This window comes from Sinohyriopsis cumingii, chromosome 10 (genome assembly GCF_028554795.1).
Source record: "Sinohyriopsis cumingii isolate HCF-2022 chromosome 10, ASM2855479v2, whole genome shotgun sequence".
NCBI classification, from domain to species: Eukaryota; Metazoa; Mollusca; class Bivalvia; order Unionida; family Unionidae; genus Sinohyriopsis; species Sinohyriopsis cumingii.
In genome coordinates, this window is record NC_142970.1 from 9,859,196 (window position 1) to 9,879,636 (window position 20,441).

Sequence of the window (20,441 nt, forward strand, 5' to 3'; positions counted from 1 at the left end):
ATCAAAGAATGATAGAAAACCAACATATATTTGAAACCATCAAAGAATGATAGAAAATCAGCATAAATTTCATACCATAAAACAATGATAGAAAATCAGCATACATTTCAAGCCATCAAAGAATGATAGAAAATCAGCACAAATTTCAAACCATTAAACAATGATGGAAACTCAGCATAAATTTCAAACCATCACACAATGATAGAAAATCAGAAAAGTCATATACAACCAAGCTCTACCTTCATGTCATCCTTTACTTCTTGTTGCATTTAGAAAATGTCTCTTTCAAAAACAGAGAAGTGAGATCACCCAAGCATAACATTTCAGTTCTACCACAGAAATGATCCTGATTTAAAGGTAAAATTGACTGAACAACTTTAACATGTTTATCGTCAATCCATATAACATGTTGCAAATTGTGTGCTGTGATACATATCACAGTGGAAGTGAGTTAATGGCATAATGGGCTAAACTGGATGTGATGCATAAATGAAATATTGAGTACTTACAATGTCTGGTTCAATCTGCGTGGATGTCCCATCAATGACCGGTTGTTTTCCTTCATCGCTAATTGGGACCTCTGAATCTTTATGATTTCCTGCAACAAACAAATATCATCCTAGCTTTAGCACAACCAACTTCACTTTGAATTTTAATGAGGTATTTACTACAATTACAAACCCGTAAGACACAAATTATTCTTCAATAATACATACCTTTAGAAAAGATAATACTACCTCACAAACTGACCACCTCTTTGGCATAAATCGTTAGAGAGTCCGCCTCGGATGTGGGAGGTTCCTGGTTTGAACATCAGCAGAGCCGTACCAAAGACTTTTACAAATGGTACTAGGAGGTGCCTCACATGGCGCTTAACAATAAGAGGATAATGTTAGGACTGGTGTCAGGATAATGTGTTTGGGTGGGACACGATGCTATATGTCTGCGGCATGATACTCCAGTGCTAGACATTACTATAAACTGCCACACTGATGACAACCGAAGACATTGTAGTAATATTACTGGCAAATTATTAAAGCTATGTTTACGCTTTGCGTAGAAAGCAATTCTGGTGCTGGAGAAGGATAATTTTAATTTCCATTATTTGGAAAAGCAGGAGGTAGGATAAGCTTCTTCCAAGTTTATCTCTTTGGTCCGACAAGGTAAATTACAGGTCACAGAGCTCTGACCACTGCTATTTTTAGGCTCTGGTTCATATCAAGTCGAAGACCTCAAATGTTCAAACAGTTGCCTAATTATATGAAAAAACTTAGGTCAACAAAAGCAATAATATATTTCGACCGGTGTGACCTGTCATTACAAGCACTTAAAGAGTGAATGGTTGAATATAAATGTTATACTTCATAGAGAATATTTTCATATGCAAGACTGCAAACAACTTTGTGGAGTTCTCCTATATCAATGCTCTCCAAGTGCGTAAATTCATAACAGTTTTGCAAATTCATGAAATCGCACACCCTGACAGGATCTGTGACCAGGACTGCAAATATTTAAGGTGATACTCTGTAATTCTGTAGTTTTTGCAATCATTAATAATTGTGGTATGATTACACTGGTCAACAGTGAAATCATTACTGACTTGAAAAGGCCCTAATCTGTAGTATTTTGGTGTGCCGAACACGAATATAACCGTGAAAAATTTGTATTGGCTCTCGTTTTGAAGATATTCATATACCTCATTTTCTATGTTTCACTGTGTAAATTTCTCCAGTAGGACTGCAGCAACATCCGGAATAATGATGTAACATTGTATAATACCATCATGCTCACATCATCCACAGTTGATTGCATCATTTTCTGATGCAATGCAATACTAATGCCATGCGGCTGCTGAAGTAAGTTGACGTCAGCAGTGTACTATACATGTGTAGGCCTATTATACTAATGCCAGGCGGCTGCTGAAGCTGACGTAAGCAGTGTACTATATAAAGCCCAATCAGATAGGTTCAGCATTTAAAATATTTTAGACGTTGTGCGAGACAGTTCAAGCTACTGTTACATAAAACTTATTATTTTATCCATTTACGTACAATAAAGAACAGTAATGCCTCGAAAGTGTGTTAATACCGCGGACAATTTTTGCTATATTTGTGGGGAAGTGACATTTGCCAACCAGAAGAAAAGTATCAATTCTCAAGTGAAGAAGGCATATCATCTTTACTTCGGATGCAAGGTTGGTGACCAAGACAAGCCTTGGGCTCCGCATATATGCTGTGCTACATGTACAACACAGCTTTCACAGTGGTTGAATTGCAAAAGGTCATCAATGCCGTTTGCAGTCCCAATGGTGTGGAGAGAGCCAAGCAACCACCTAAATGACTGTTACTTCTGCTTGGTTCCTCCTCTTTCCGGCGGAATAACGAAGCGAAAGAAGTCGAGAATAGTCTACCCAAACATTCCGTCTGCATTGAGACCAGTTCCACATGGTGAGGGACTTCCTATTCCAGAACCTCCAGCAGAATATTCTCTTGATTCATCTGACGAAGACAAAGGTGAGTCGACCTGTTCTTCTCCTGGTCCATCAGCATGCAGTGATCCAGATTTTCACTGTGGTGCATCATCAACCCCACACAGAATAACACAGGAAGAACTAAATGACCTGATTCGTGATTTGGACTTATCAAAGAACAAGGCAGAATTGCTAGGATCAAGACTCCAACAATGGAATCTTCTAGAAGAAGATGTCACAATTACTGCATATCGAAAGCGCCACCAGCAATTGGAGCCTTTCTTCAGAAAGGAAAGTAATCTGATATTCTGTTCCGATATTGAGGGCCTCATGAATGCTTTAAAAATCACTCATGACCCACAAGAATGGAGACTATTTGTGGACTCTTCGAAACTGAGTCTCAAGGCTGTGCTTTTGCACAATGGAAACATTCTTCCATCTATTCCAGTAGCGTATGCTGTCCACATGAAAGAGACATACGATAACTTAAGGCAGCTACTGAATTCCATTGAGTATAACAAGTACAGCTGGCACCTCTGTGGTGATTTGAAGGTAGTTGCCCTTTTAATGGGACTGCAGCAAGGATATACAAAATACATGTGTTTCTTATGCGAGTGGGATAGCCGAGCAAGGGAAATGCACTACATGAGGAAGGAATGGACTCACAGGCAGAATGTAGCCATTGGAGAGAAGAATATCCAACACCCAGCTCTGGTTGAGGCTCAGAAAATCTTGCTACCACCCCTTCACATCAAACTAGGTTTGATGAAGAACTTCGTGAAAGCCATTGACCGGACTTTGCCAGCATTCCGATACCTGCATGAAAAATTCCCTCGACTCAGCGAAGCAAAGATTAAAGAGGGAGTTTTTGTGGGTCCTCAGATTCGAGAGCTTTTCAAAGATGACCGGTTCAACAACTTGCTGGAAGGTGACGCGAAACAAGCATGGAATGCTTTTCGCCTAGTTTCTACAAACTTCCTCGGAAATGTTAGGGCAGAAAACTATAAGGAACTAGTAGAAGACATGTTGATGAAGTATAAGAAACTTGGCTGCAATATGTCTCTAAAGATTCACTTCCTTCATTCCCATTTGGATTTCTTTCCTAGCAACTGTGGTATTGTTAGTGATGAACACGGCGAACGTTTTCATCAAGATATCGCAACAATGGAACAAAGATACCAGGGAAAATGGTCCACTACAATGCTGGCTGACTACTGCTGGACACTCCTCAGAGATGCTCCCGAACAGCTGTACAAGAGACAGGCGAAGAAATCTAAGATGTAGTCCATGACTTGATTTTTTATAGGTAGGCTATTACAGTTGACCTTTTACTATTGGAATGCATTTCGTTATGTAAACATTAATTTCTTGCAGATTACAAAAAAACTAGAGCCAATTTTGCAATTTGACTGTCATATTCGTGTTCAGCACATAAAAATTGATAAGAATTGACTAATTTTATTTCAGTAACATGACTTTTGTAAAAATTTGTTGTCCAGTGTTATGAATGCCAAAATATCATCATCACATTTATCTTCCAAGCCGTTATCCTCACAAGTACAATTGATTCTATTGGACGACGCCACTCGGATCTTTATCAGCATAAATCATTTTTCAATATATATATATGCCAGGAATATTGATCGCATTGTGGGATGCCAGTCTATTAATGCTGGTCTGGCTCAGTCGCAGGTTGATGAGTCAACCAGTCTGAGAAAACAGACTCCACACAACTGTGATGCTGCATAGCTTGTTAATAGTTTTGGATGGGCTTATACGCAATCGAAATGGCATACCAAAGACCATATATAACTTGCGGTCCTGGTTGGCACTGTGGTCTGGCCAGTACGGTCAGCCGTCTGTGTGGTTTGTTTGGATGGAAGAAACAGACTCCTGATCACAATAATCATGCACAACTTGTTCGTAAGGCTGAATACATTCACTGGCAGTACAAATAGCTTAACAAAGATGACATATGCTTTATAGTCAGGCAGGCTGGTGCACTATGATTTGTTCTGCTTGTGCCATGTTGGTTAAATTGACAGTTCTACTCATTCACAATACAACCTTTTCAGTCATGCGGATCATATGTAATTCCAAGGCATGATTGAAATCGCCCATGGTTTCCAGGGCTTAAAGAACATTTTCTAGACACAGGCCCAGGGCTGGTGGCTTACACAATAGCACAAACACAACTCAAACTCCACAAGCCCAATTCCAGGTTGCATATGCCTAAAATTAGAAACTAAATCATACTAAATTGGCTTGTCTGATTATTTAGATGACATACAATTTAATGCAGTCTTTTGCTCCAGGTCCCAAGGTCGGCCAATGTCTAATTCTTCTAACAATGTCCTTTTTACTCGGTAGATAGATGGTGTTGATGTTCATTAGCATCTGAAGCGCGTCTTGATTTATATAGATTATTTTAACTGTTAATGCTGTTCATAGATGCTGCTTAATTTGTTTAACCAGCTGAGTATTTCATTACACTAGAGTAAGTATTCATTCCACGTAACTTCAAACACCTACAACAACACAACAGTAGCATTTAAACAAGATCATTACAAAATAAAAATACCCAGCACAAGCATTTTTGCTGATCTCAACAGCACCAAACGGCCGATTTTTATAATCAAAAGACAAGAGCAAACATGACCAGATTTTATTCGTTTATTACTTATAATACCTCAACAAAATATCCTGCATTTGGCCATAGCTCTTCTGTTTACAATAATAGAGTAGACAATTAACAGCTTGTCATGTATACGCACTAGCTGTAAATGCCATTAAGCGACCACAAATCGTTGCACCGGTTGCAACAATCAATGAGACAGATCCGGAACGCTCTAGACTCGTTGTGCCTGGCTTCTGCTACATAGAAAACGTTATTCTAAAATCACATTATATATTAATAATTGACTAGTCTTCAAACATTTTGAAAAAAACATTTCATTGTGGTCGAATTTTCTCTGGCAAATTATGAATTTTTTTATTTTCAACAAGACCGACAAACACCTCACTTACAATACAGCAAAGACCCGATCTGAAATTTGAAGGGCACCAGGCATCGGTCTATCAGATTTTTTGAGTACTGCTTCCTACAGTATTCACACACATTGCATGTTCTGGCATTGTTTCTGCATGCGCACGGTGTGGGTGGGGTAGAGAGGGCCTCTTGAAATCACCCACAACATTGTTCAACTTTTCTAATGTATTCACATATTATAGCGCTATTTCGTGTCTTCATAGGGGTTCATGATTGTACAGTACATCCACCGATGATACTAATAAATAGGTGTACTGTATTGAAGGATTGGTCATTGCGCCACTATTCTGTATCTTCAGGGCAGAAGTAGACAACATCTTGACATCATCCATACAATATTGGCAATCAGTCCACTATATTTATTGATACAGTATGTTTTGGTACAGTTTTTTGATCTGCATGAGGGTTATTAATCTCATCTTGACATCATGAGACTAATCAGTGAATCAGAGGTGGGGTGCACTCCAATGCAAAATAAGCCAATTCCCTAAATAAGTGGTTTCCTTTATTTGTTATATTAAATAGGTTAGACATGCTCATTTATGCAGCCCTTGAATTGATCCTAAAAGCGCTGTACTTGGTATTTCATGCATATGCCACTGCGTAATTGTAAACATGTCTCGTCTCTGTGACCTTAAATATATAAGTATGCTGTATCAATGATATACCACGAGATGTATAAAGATTTCGTTAAATTCATTCTTCCAATTTTTTACCTCAGTGAAATATTTCCAAATTTCGGACCACTTGTTATGTTTTACCTGTTATATTTATATTACCGGAATTCCAACTGTTAATCAGGTCATACGTCACGTCTTTTATTCACTGAGACAGAATATTTATTTTGTAGATGTTTACTCTCCTTCTAGATAAGAAAGGGAAAGGTATATAGAAGTGAAGTATAAACATGATTAATCATTTGCCAATGTATATTTATTAATATTAACATATCAACTAAGGTAGTTTTTGCTGTGGTCATTATAAATTATTGCAGTTGTAAGATTTGCAGATATTTATTAATTTAAATATCAACAAATATAGCCATTGCTGTGGACATCATACATAAATTATTTTGTATGATTTAGAAATGACTGCTCAACCAACCTGTTGAAGATAAAGCTTATAGTGTTGCATATTAACCGTATAATGCATCATAAGAAATTGACCATTTCACGATTTTATCTTGGAGATGTCTCATTCTATTAGTGATAAAAAATGAAATAAATTAATCAATATCTACAAATATCCCGGAAGAAATTTCATGACAGCCTTGTTAAAAGGAGTTTTGCACAATAATTATACAATTTACGTTACCAAATTCTTCAATAGTTTTAATTGGCGAAATTCTAGAACCTGTAAGCAATTGTCATTTTAATCAAGATATAAAACTGACTTCTAGAAAATTGACATATTCTGAATATCATTGACTCAATCACACAGACAACTAATCTATTTTGAATACTATGGAAACAATCCTATAAACCGAAAATATGTCAGACCATTTATGTGGGTATTTCAACACATTGTCAATCGAATCAAACAATTAAATTTCCTAATAATCTGCTCCGATTAACCATGTTTGTTTCATCACATTACCTCATAAAACATATAATGGACTAAGGACTAGCACCTTTAGAATGTTTACTCGTGCGTTAAAACCTAGACAATTTGTTTCAAGAATCATAGAGCTTTGATCAATTGAAAACAGCAGTATTGAATAAGAGAGTACAATACAAAGGTACGAGACATCTCCTAACTGATAGGAAAAGTCACTTGTATGCACTAAAAAGATGACTAGTTAGTCCATAACATAATTCTAATATTGCTCTGCCTGCTAGGTAGGTGATGATTAAATGGGTAGGTAGGTAGATATGTAGTTGGATTTAAAAAAGGAATAGCACTTCTAATGCAAAGAAGGCAGTAAAGGATGGGGAGGACCTATAACCCAAGTAATATTCCAGAGCACAGCAAAGAATTAAAATTTTGAGCAGACGTGATGTAGTATGAACAATGCAAGAAAGTATTTTCCCCTGTTGATGTATGTTATATAGTTATATGTAGCAGGAAAATCCATCAGTGTATATACACATGATAACTTTGGACATAAAACTCTGACAAGATTTACTATTTTACTTTTACCATGATTATATAAACAGGTTTTCATATAAAAATAAAGGGTATTGTAGACTGAAAATGGAAGGAATTATTTCCGCTGGTAGAGACAGGATTTTTGACTAAAAGTAACATAAAAAGTTACAGATGAAGTATTTACTGAAATTTATCTTCTACTTGTTTTTGGTAGTCCTGGAATTGACTCTGAAGCCGATTGTCTTAGGGTGGAGTAATGATTTGATTTTAACGTTTCGCTAACTGTACTCGGTAGCCCCGAACCCCCATAACACTTTCAATGTTACAAAGCACATGATCAATCTTCTGCCATTAATCCTTAAACTCTGCTTCACCAATCTTGCCATCTACAGAATGACCACTAACTGCATTCCTAGAGAACGGATTCTTACCACGCTGGCTACTAGAGTTGTGTCCCTTAACTGATCTAGTGGTGGGTTTCCCCAGCCTATTGTTGGAACGGGAACAGAACTTACATTACTTATTATCTTATACAGTATTGAAATATCAAACTGTTCCACTGTTCCACAGGAATAATTGAAAAGAAAATTCAGTATTTGCTGGAGAATGGTTATATAGAGCCCAGTAAAAGTGATTGGAGTTCACCAAGCATGCTTCTTCCAAAACCAGATAAAACTTTCCTTATGTGTACTGATTATAGGAAGGTGAATAGTGTGACAAAAACAGATTAATTTCCAGTACCAAGAATTGGTGACTGTATTGATAAGATCGGAAATGCCAAGCATGTCACCCAATTTACATGCTGAAAAGAATTTTGGCAAATTACACTAAAGGAAAGAGCAAAGGAAAATTAGGCATTAATGATTCTAGATGGACATTGTCAATATAAAGTAATGCCATTTAGGATGCAACGGTCGCCAAGTACTTTTCAACGTCTCATTAATATGATTACATCTGGTCTATGCAACTGTGATGCTTATAATCGATGATGTCATCATCTACAACAACACCTGGAAAGAACATTTAGCAACAATTCGGAATTTCATTGACAGACTCATAGATACAAGTTCGACAATTAATTTATCCAAAAGCGAGTTCTGCCGTGCTAATGCAACATTTCTAGGACATATTGTGGGCCATGGACAAGTTAAACCTATAGATGCTAAGGTCAAGGCTAACTTTGAATTCCCTGTGCCTGTTAATGGAAATCAAATGATGCGATTTTTCGGTATGTGTGGGTACTATCGAAAATTTGTTCCAACTTTTCTATAATTGCTGAACCTATGACAAATTTACTGAGTAAAAGAAACAAGTTCCTTTGGACCGAAAAATGTCAGGAGGCTTTTGATAAGTTAAAAGCCATACTTAAAACCGCGCCAGTTATTTCAGTTCCAAAAATTTCAGCCAACCATATAACTGGCCTGTTGAAGAAAGTGATGTTGAGGTTGGAGCAGTTTTGATTCAACAAGACAAAAATGATGTTGATCATCCAGTGTGCTATTTTTCTAAGAAATTAAATAAGCACCAACGAAATTATTCAACAATCGAGGAGGAATGTTTGGCTTTGATTTTGGCTTTACAACATTATGAAGTTTACATTTGTTCAGCTCCTTCATTGATTATTGTGTTTAGTGACCACATACCCCTTACATTCATCGGCAAGATGAAATATAAAGATCAAAGACTACCAAGGTTGAGTTTGTTGTTACAGGGATATAGTATTGATATCAGGCACATCAAGGGGAAAGATAATATACTAGCATATGCACTTTCCTGTGTGTAGAAATGCATTATTTCATGTACACTTTATATAATTTTCAGAGTTCTTTTGAACATCATGTATAATTCATCTATGGTAAAAAGAAAGTTTTAACATATAAACATTTCTTTTTCTTTATGGGGAAGTGTTATGCATATTTGGTTTAATTTATATTTGATTCGATTTGATTGTTTGTAAGTTTTAAAATCCTTTGTTTAAATTTCATTACAAGTCAAAGTAATTTAACTTTGTTTACTAGGAATTTGATATTTTCCAGAAATTAGTTTGACCTGATTGTTTTTAGTGAAAACACCTAAACATAGGACTGTCTATCTTTTCGCTGACCTAGTTCCTGGCCTTGATTGAGAATCAAGTAAACAACTTCTTTTTTATTTATTTGTATTGATGGATACATATAGTGAGATCAAGGCTGTACTGGAATACGTGGCCTTAGACATGCAAATAGCTTCTAAACTGTTCTGGAAGATGATCACGTGAACCTCATTCGGGCATGTGGTTTGCGTAGTGTAAATGTTTTATATCGATGTCTATAGAGAATTCAGTTAGTTCAACTCTTACACTGGAAAATTGTTTTTGTAACCAGTTTGGATTTACATTTTAATTTTTACTCAGATTATTTGGATTCTTAAAGAATAATTCTTTTTCCTGGAAATATTGGAGTGTTCATGCAGAATTCTTGGACAAAGACATTTCTTGAAAGTTTATTAGTAAATTCAAACACCGGAATATTGTCTTTGGAACAACAAAGAACTGTAGAAACAACAGCACAATACTAGCTATAGCATACGTCAACGCCATCCATTTTAGAATTTTCATCAGGACTCGAATTTGAATTCATTTGAACATTTTATTACTATACTTCTAAAATTTAATTCGCGGATTATTCTTGGATTAGTTTTGGATTTGATTCTTAAAGCCGTTGGCTCTTACTTTTTAAATTTTACATTGCTTTTCGAGGGAAATACATTATTTGTTAACTTTTTAAAGATTGTTGTTTTCACTTTTTCTTTGTCATTGTTTATTAGAGCCTACATACGTAACTGTACAGTATCATATATTATTTCACAATTCCCGACGCACACAGAAACAGGTTAATTTAGACAAAAATGTAACAGGATGTAAAACGATTAAAACATATACACGATTTCCCTATATATCCAACTACGCGTTTAATTAAATAAAAGAGGTGGGGTGGACTTAAAAAGCGTATTAGTCCTAGAAACAAATGTCCAAAATGTGCTCATTTCATTCAATAATCTCAAATATATAACCTCACTGACATCATCATAGCACTACACAGGATGTCCCTTACTAATAAGGCCAAATACGTACGTGGGCGAGTCCATGTTTTACCAGACAAATGAGATATTGTTCGCCATCTTAGACAAAGAATTTCTTATATTTTGGGAACTTTGGGAATTTTATTCTTTTAGTACACGCGTATACGAATACACTTTTTCCTTTTGCTCCATTCTTCTGACAAAATGGTGTTAGAAATATTAAAACTAAGCATTCAAAATATTGGGAGTTTTTCTTGCAAACGGAAACCCGGAAAGGACAGTGAGGACCTGTCAACCTGTCTGATTTTTTGCAACATCTTCCGCTGGGTTTTAAAAGCAGTTTTTTTATTGACAGATGTTGTGCTATAAATTTCCAATTTCAAACATTTTATAAAAAGAAAAATATGAATAGATATACATTCATTTTTAAAGGAAGTAAGCATCTGTAGACATTGTTAAATGAACAATATATATGGATATTTTGGTAAATGATTCTAAATGCGTGTCACGAACAACCATGCATAAAATACATCTAACGCCAATATTTGTAATCCAAATCAAACATGATTGAATGGTACGCACATGGAATGAAGGCGATAAACTGTGTACTAAATGTCGTGGTCGTCTAGTCGTTGATTAATTTTGTCTATCAGGATTGTGTTATTTTTATTTACATGTAAATGAGTTAATATAAATAAAAAGTATAAATAAATGTAGATCACTTACCAACATTAAATAGAACATAAATATAGATTTATAACAAGAAATACTATTTATTTATATTTAACTTCATGTAGGCATGACAACTATGCATGACGAACCTGTCATGTTTACATTTTGTTTTCTAAATTTAAAGATGAAACATTTGAGAATTGTCAATAAATGAAGTATGCAATTTTATTTACGACGTCATTAAAACAAATTACGTCAATAAAATATAAGAAATATGAATTACCTTGATACATGGGTTGGAATACAGTTATGTCACTACTCCCAACGCGCGTGGCATACAGACGTCCATTGTCCCAGAATATGGCACGGAGACACGGTGGAATTCCCACATTGAAAATGGAACCAAGTTGACATAAAGCTGTAAGTTGATGAATACAGGAATCATAGTACCCATAGCTACATACATAAATATTCCCGTCTTCATTTATAACGATTGATGTAGGGTCTTCAAGAAGTTGATGCTTGTATGTATATTTGCATTGACTGGGATTCATAATGTCGAAACCATAGACACCAGTAACAGGGGATTTACGACCAGCATAACACGCGATGTAAATGATGTTGTCTTTTGTTGTCACGTAACTCAGTCCGTCACCTTCACAGATCTGGTGAACCGTGTCAGCATGTCCGTCGTCAAGTGACACGATGCACCAGTACATCGTGCCCTGTTTTACTCCACTGACAACAAGATTATCATTGAATCTGACAACACCATAATATTCATCCAATACTCCATACAGGCTTAAATTCCTGGTCGTTGTAGAAACTGATGACATGTCGGTAGAGTCAATGGACAGCAGTATTATCAGACCGTCGCCATGAAGCAAACAAATTGTCATGGAGTCCATCAGACACATGTCACGTGGTTTTGACTCCAGTCTCTGTGTCTTGGCCATGCATTTTCCGTCTCGGAGACGATGAATCCGGGCTTTCCACTCATTGTAATCTATGACGATTATCTTATCTTGGCAGACGACAATAGAGATGTAGAAGGGGTCCTTGTCGACTGTGGAAATGAAGTCATATAAACATTAAGACACATCATCACAAAAATATTAAACACATATAATTATATTAAAATATGAAATAACTTAAACATTTGCAGTGTGTAAGTATTAATACATTAATAATATTTTAGTTAATTATATTTATGATTAAAAAATCATCCCTGTTAAATTTATTATATTAATCTATTGTTTTAAATTTAACTGTCAAAATATTTCAATGGTCATACTGGTTGCTGTCTTTTATATTACTGAATTTGCATAGGTATATTTATATTGAAATACTAAAATAACTTGCACATTTACGTGATATAAACATTCAAAAAATGTATAATATAAACGATGACACACATCTACATACTAAATAATTGACCATTACAACCGTCGTAATGGCGTCATCATTTTATTATTATTACAAGTGAGATTTACAGCAGACATCACAAAAAACCCAGTAATCACTTCTATAGTTCTGTACAGTATTTTAGTAAACTGAAGATACCAGCAACAGCGTGTTAACACGTTCTGTGTGGAAAGTGATATTGTCCCTCATTTTTAATCACGTTAGTACGTGCATTCGTGCGTGTGTATTACTCATATACTCCTCCGAAAATGGACAAGACAAATTAAGACATGGGGTCCATCCTTACGTTAAGTAACTCAGCCTTTGTGTCATTGCTTGAAAGCTATAGAGCAAAGGTTGTCATACCACTACCGCGTAACAAGTGTGAACAAACGGGCATACACCAAAAGTAAGGGGGAAACATTTTTATTTTAAAAAAGCGGGATTTGAGTCAAAGTGAGGAAATGATGGATATAAAACCTGCAAACGGAATAATGGCTGACGATTTTAACAAGCACAGCTATAAATAAAGCATGATCACGCACTAATTCAAACATAGTCAACTTAACTTCCATTTATTAACAAACCCATAGCAAAATATAACAGTATTAATACAAAATTTAAATTTGTTTCAAATTCAAATAAAGGCCGGGGAATTTTTTTAAAATTTATATCATTTAGCCTGATGAATGTAATTTCTCTCATTCTTTTAAAAGTTGTTTAGCCATATCATTACCTTGGCCATGCAAACGGGACAGGAGGGGCAGGGGAACGAAATTCACAAAACAACAACAACAACCACATCAATAATAATAATAATAATAATAATAATAATAATAATAAATCATTCATCTAACATTTCCCTGTCATAATCAACATTTAATCGTTACCCTATACATATTTGCTACCATGAGTATTTCAATGAAAACCGTGATAGTAAATGACTTAAATCATTTGCTTGTCTTCTACATTGTCTCACATTGGACAAGAACGCTGGTGGAAACACGCAAATCCGCGAAGCCCAATGTACTAATGTTTGCATGACGCAGGGGTCAAAACAGCGGTAGCAATTTATTCCGACAGAGTTTGAGTATCGAGTTTTGAAGGAGCGCGCGTCTACAACTTATCACACAAAATTCGCCTGCTATATCAATCTCTCGGAGCAATGAAAATATCACACAAACATAACGGAATAACGGAAAACAGATTACACAAAGGTTTATGTTTTAAAGATTGTAAATGAGGTTACTTCATAATATAAAACAAGCATCCATCGTCAGCCTTTAACCAAATTGTATCATTGTTGTTAATGATATTATGTGCAAAGTCCTGGTAAACGTTTGAAACGATCGAAGTAACAATTTGCAAAGACTTCTAAGCCGTAACACCTTCAGTATGTCTGGGGTTCTCACTTTTTGTGTAGTGGATCTCATTTTAATTAATATAATTTTCCATGAGAACTATTTTGCAGGCTTGAAGATCCCAAATCCAGATATATAATTATCGATATGTGTCGAGTTTTATTTCTCAATAAAGTAAAGTCTTGCACCATTTTATCATATCCATGAATAGTAAAGAATCAACTAGGCAAATGTTGTTCAGCAGCGGGGGGGGGGGGGGGGGGGGGGGGGCGGTGAACAGATCAATTTTGGAGCACGTCTTCTTTGAAAGTAATGCTTTGTACCAAACAAATAAAACTACAAGGTCAATAACGTCAAACCAAAACCTCTAACCAACCGAGAGTTTCTCTAATTGGGTAAGCTAATTTTCTTACTTTATTTTTGATGTTCGTGTTTTCAAATTGATATGTGTGTTTGTTTACCCACTTGGACACTCATTGTTGGTCGTCACCATTCCTGCTGCTGTCTCGTAACTAAACATTTTATCAAGTCCTACACGATATCACAACCGAGGATCCTTGTTCTGTGGCTTGTTCACGTGAAAAAAAGGTTTTGAACTTAATCGTATCCATATCCCCTGAACACCAAGTCTGATCAATATTTCGCAGAGTAGGTTACCGATCTCCATTAAACATACCTAAAATATTACGGTTATCTCTGATCACTTAATTATTTGTGTATACCACTGAGTAACACAAATCACGTCTGTGTTTTTGTGTCTGCCTCGAGAAATTATCCGAGATGGATTTGTTGTTTGTTTAGCACCACATCATCGTAAACTACGAGATTATTAATAAATCCATGGAGGTCATCTACAGATGGGGCTCGATCAATATCAGTGATAAAATCAATACTATCGTTGCCGTTCTAGTCCGATAATTTTGCATTTTCATTAAAATATTTAACCACATCCTAGCATCTCTGATCATCTACGGATGATGCCAAGAATATTACTTATCCCACATGAGCCATCTCGTTATCAGATTAAACAATAATTACATCTTACCAGACCCGGATTGGCTTATGATAATGTATCTGATGGAATTTGGTAGCTCTGGATGATGCTTGACTGGCTCTTGCTTTCGTGTCGTTGATAAATCAATGACATCCGTGATGTACAAATATAATAAATAATATGAATTTATATTGTGTTTGATACAGAACATAAACCCCTACAAGACGGTTAACAACAATAATAACAAAAACTAAAAGGCTTGCACTTACAGGAAAGTGTGAGAAATGTGGTACAAAAAATACAAATTTATTTCCGGACACAAAGTGTCTGGTGCTGATATCGCTGCTTCATTAGGAAAATATCATGAACTATATGGGCTAAATAATTAGGAGTAAAACATTTTCCTAAATATAACTGTTGTGGTCCTGGAACCCGACTTGATATCCGACTTGACGAGAAAGATCACCCAAGACCTAGAGAGTAATCAATAAATGCGATTAATAAAGTATGTCACGCTCATGATGTAGCGTACAAATATAAAGATTTACAACAACGATATATTGCAGATGTGAAGTTAATTCACTCGTTAAATTCCTTAAAAAAGACATCTCTCAGACACAAAACTTGCTATCTCTCTAGTAAAATCCGTGATGAAAGGCAAACTAATATTGGGGGCCGGTAATTAATCAACCGATTGGTATTATTATAATGGGATTAATTTATTATAGCTCAAGAGGATATTGGAGGGGTAGAGAAGCGATTAGTAATGTCAATGATTTAGCAAATTTCACACCTTATGTTACTGGAATGTGTTAGCACGACAGACAATATGGCAATTGTATCTACCACCACCTAAACAAATTTAGTATGCACATGTTGATGTCATGTCAGCGCTCCCATTGAAGTTGATCATGCAGATATTTTGTTTTTACCACACGATACTATTAAAACATGTAGACATACAAATAAGCAGAATCACTATCAATTAAAACAGCGACTGAAGTTGCATCTGCTTTTGGACCTATGCTATAGCTACAGTTGCTACAGGTTGACCCTGGCAGGGAATTGCTTGGTGTAGTATCATCTCTGATACAAAAAACATAACGTCAAAATCAGATGAGTGCAGCCACAATTCATTGCGATAAGGCAATTGTTGAACGATTTAATCAACACTTGCTGAGCAGTTTTTTGGATACCAGTATGCAAAGGAAATATCCACCAACCTTAAGTCCTTGGATAAGAGATCTCATGAATGGAATGTAAGACTACCAATTGTAATAGCTGTGTTAAATAATGAAATTACCCGTGCAATGTCTATGAAACCTACCAGTGCATTCACAAAAAGCATATACCAATACAACGACATGACTTCTTCTCAAAACAACCAGTACTAGGAAATGTGAATACAAGATATTTATGTGAACCTGCTGAACTTGAAGATGGTTAAAAAAAGAGCAACTGGTCCTATTTGGAGTGTGACGGCACATACACTTTCTAGCATGGTAAGATCCACGGGTAGACCTGCAATTTACAGACTAGATTCAACTGCATCTCAACGTGGACTTGTAAGTGAACAATTATGAGTAATTCCTAACCACACAATTAATATCGCCTTACTTTTATGAACTGGCTCCTCGACGTCGATTACATTCAAGACAGGTCAGAATCACATGTTTCCGAGTGTGACCAAGATTACTATTAAGTCTATCTACGGTAAACTGTTTTGGATTATTATTTGAATACTGTCACAACATTACCGTGTTACAGCTCGCACAATGATTATTTTGTTGTTTTTGTCAATGTTATAATAAATTCAACATCATGATCAAAGTTACGTTTATTTTTGTCACACTGTTTATAACTATTTTTTTCTTACTACATCATCGTTATTTTTAGAGTTTGATTATTATTTTCTGTGAAGTCGATGATAACCCTCCGCAGCTAAGATATTCTTCTGACTCGAGACACTGCCAGACAAACTAAACTTGAAGATTCAATACTATAATCAACATTCCAAATATTTGTATCATAAAAAGGTAATCCTTGTGATGAATGAATCGTTATAGCATATCCTAGCGTCCATGGAGTTGTGTCCATTGTTAACGCGTTCTCAACAACACTGATAGGAATAAAACAATATCATTTGACACAAAATTTTGTTTACTACCATAACCTGGAATTTCAACGTCGATATTCTGCCGTCGAGTATCTGCTGGGCGATAACACAATGATACGCGCAGATTTGAAATGTTTACTTGATGTAACAGGAATAATTGTTGTTGAAGTGTATCAAGAACTATCTTTCTATTCGTAACTATCAAATCATCTGGTCTCCACATATTCCAAATATTATTCATATGAATTTCTGAAATTATCTCACGTATCATTTCACACTGATTATTTCTCGTTGTAGTCTGAATAATGTATTAAGCCCTCTTAATTCTAGATCAAGTGTTCTACGGTCAACATTTATTTCTTCATAATGATTAATGAATGTCTTGAAGCACTCATGTGGAGACGATCCATCAAAAGGTGGCGGTTGATCATGATCGCCACACATTATCACAGCAGTATTTTTGTCAACAACCGATCAAGAAATCTGTTTAATATCTCCAGCAACACTGTACATATTTCATCCCAGATAATAATGTTTGGAATACATGTTTCGCCCAGTCGTGAAGGAGTCCATGTATCTCAATTCCGTTGGAAGAAGCTGTGATAAGTATGAGATTTAACTCCTCGTTCGTTCATTTCTCTGGTAAGTCTATGTGTAAGGGATAACACAATTATATAAAGTCCTCGAAATAATTCCATCACAAAGGTTGTTGTACCAGAACATCCTGGTCCGTTTAGATAAAGTCTTATGACTGGTCACAAGATCATATACCGATGATGCTGATGACGCTTTTGATATTAGATTATTTTTGTAATTCGAATGTCGGCATATTCAGAATAACTAAGTATCTTTTCTTGTTTTATTTTCTATTCATCCCATGATGCATCAGAGCCGATATGTAGATGCTGTAGCAATCCTGTATTTTTTATTGATATAAAATGAATCTGTGGCGACTCTAAAAGTGGCATCAGGAACATTATTTATCATAGATAATAGTTTTATTGAAACGTACGCAAGCATCAACGATATTAAATGAGTAAACTGCGGTGACTAACCATTCGTGTAACTCACAATTATACCTAATTTAGTACCGTCTGATAAATTAATATTACTTCCACTTATAAATGTCTTTCTCTTCGTTGTATCAGCAATTACAAAATGGAGTTCAGCTTCATTTATAAAATTAATGTTGTACAATGTCGTTTATGATCATATGATCCTCCTTTAGGTAAAATTTACCAATTATTTTTTCTGCCATGATCTTTTTTTGGCAATTTTATTCTCAAAATCCATTATATCAGGATTTTCATCATCATAATATGTCTTTTCTTGTGGTAACAAAACCTGTTTCCGAAGAATATATGATATAGTTTCTTCACTAACAATCAACGATATCTATATTTTTACATCAAGCATATATCGTTATAAAATTATTGGAGCCGAATCGCATTCCCTAAAATGTTTTCCAAAACAAAAGGCTACAATTGGGTAAAGTATTTTTGGGTGCAAATTCGAATGACTCAGTACAATCGAACCCAGTCAGGTCAAATCTGGTAAGAGTTCGTTTACCGCAACTCTAATCATCGCGTGTGATGGATGCCGAAGTCTCTTAAAGTATTTATAATATTCTCCTATTCCAAGAAAACTTATGGAATAACATGCAACCATATGAACTCACATAACATCCTTATAATCATATCAGGTAATACACAATCTACCGTGTCCGTATTCCACACAGATGCGTTGTATTTCTTCAAGAAATGGTAACCGTGTTGGTTTACATGAATTTTCCTTTTGAGCAAAGTAAGCAGCAACTGACGGAACGGTAAAACAATTACTTAGTAATTGTCCAGCATCATCAGTATATTTCAAGTCAAGATTTTTCATTTCTTCATGGAGAGATTCTGTACCATAAATATGTTCATTAGGTCGTACAAATTGATCATAGTTTAAATCATCAGAACTTCGAAACAACCGCACGGATACATGATCGCTTTCACCCATATTTGTAATAATCAAACATATCACCGTTATAAAACTTAACAGTTCGATTTCGTCTAAATGTTGTTATAGCCGAGGTCCAGGCATACGCATTATGATCAAATCTATCTATCGGAGCTCCTTTCGATTTATATTTCGATCGGTACAAAATCTCTCCGGTTATTGTTTATGATCATTATTGGAAATTGTAGTTACTTTCCCAGTTCAGCAAAATCTTTGATAGACGCTCCGGCATCTTTAACAGTTTCTGCCAACTCATTTATTTATTTACGATTTAGATCTGTTAAACCGTTTACACGCATCGCATTTGTAAAATTTTCTGTAATTCACTCGGCTACATAATTCAGCGTCGAAAATTTCACTTGTCTGAAACCATCATCGATAGGCTTATTATTCAGCGGATATGTTGCATAAATAACTGCGGTCACAGGCTACGCTCGTTCATAATAAGGATTGTCAATACTAGTCAATATTTCTGGTTTGGAATTTTTATTTCACGTAACATATTTCCAGTTAGAAGACGGACAGGGTCACGTTTGTCACGGAAAATCGAAGTATCGATTTTACTCTAAAACATTTTACTCCGATTTTACTCCAATACATTTTACTCTAAAAATATATTTTATTGTCGAGACCAATAACAATCGTCGCCGCTTGTTGATCATTCATTGTAGCATCGATTCTGAATGCTGAGTACACATGAGCTGCACCATCGCAGCGAAATTCTCTTTTGGAGTCACGAATACTTTTAATCAGAATATTCGCAGGATCAACCAGAGTTCGCCTCCGCAATCCATTTTTGATCGATCATATTAATGGCGAAAAACCTGATAATTGTTTATGCAATTTACCAGTCGTTACACAAAGTATAAATTGCAAGTTCTATAAGACGGGCTGTAATGACAATGCGCTAACGCTATTAAATCTGTGAACGAAGAGACTTGAAGAAATATTTTAATCAATAAATACATCTGGCAAATATTTTGATATTTGCATTTCGTCGGTTCAGCGTGTCGCAGATTATATTGTCAAATCGGCGTTTTCGAAAATTATAAGCAAAATTATATTTCAGGATCTCCTGACTGTGTTATATACAAACACTCAGGACGAATATAGATAACTCTGTCAGGAATAGCTCTCTCCGGTAGAGAATTAAGTTGTTACCCCGCTTGTTGCTGCATGATGACCTCAGCGATTATTTGTTTGTGTCCATATTTAGTAACTTA

At 35.6% G+C, this 20,441-nt stretch overlaps 1 protein-coding gene across 1 annotated transcript in view; it reads right to left on the reverse strand.

Annotated features, from left to right (window-relative positions):
• LOC149789585 (uncharacterized) overlaps positions 1-20,441 on the reverse strand; it is a 65,936-nt gene that overhangs the window by 29,496 nt on the left and 15,999 nt on the right. Inside the window, exons 2-3 of the mRNA XM_089972873.1 lie at positions 11,623-12,405; positions 510-598 (exon numbers count right to left, since the gene is read on the reverse strand). Coding sequence (XP_089828999.1) covers positions 510-598; positions 11,623-12,405 — 872 coding nt within the window. The remainder of the gene's footprint in view (positions 1-509; positions 599-11,622; positions 12,406-20,441) is intronic.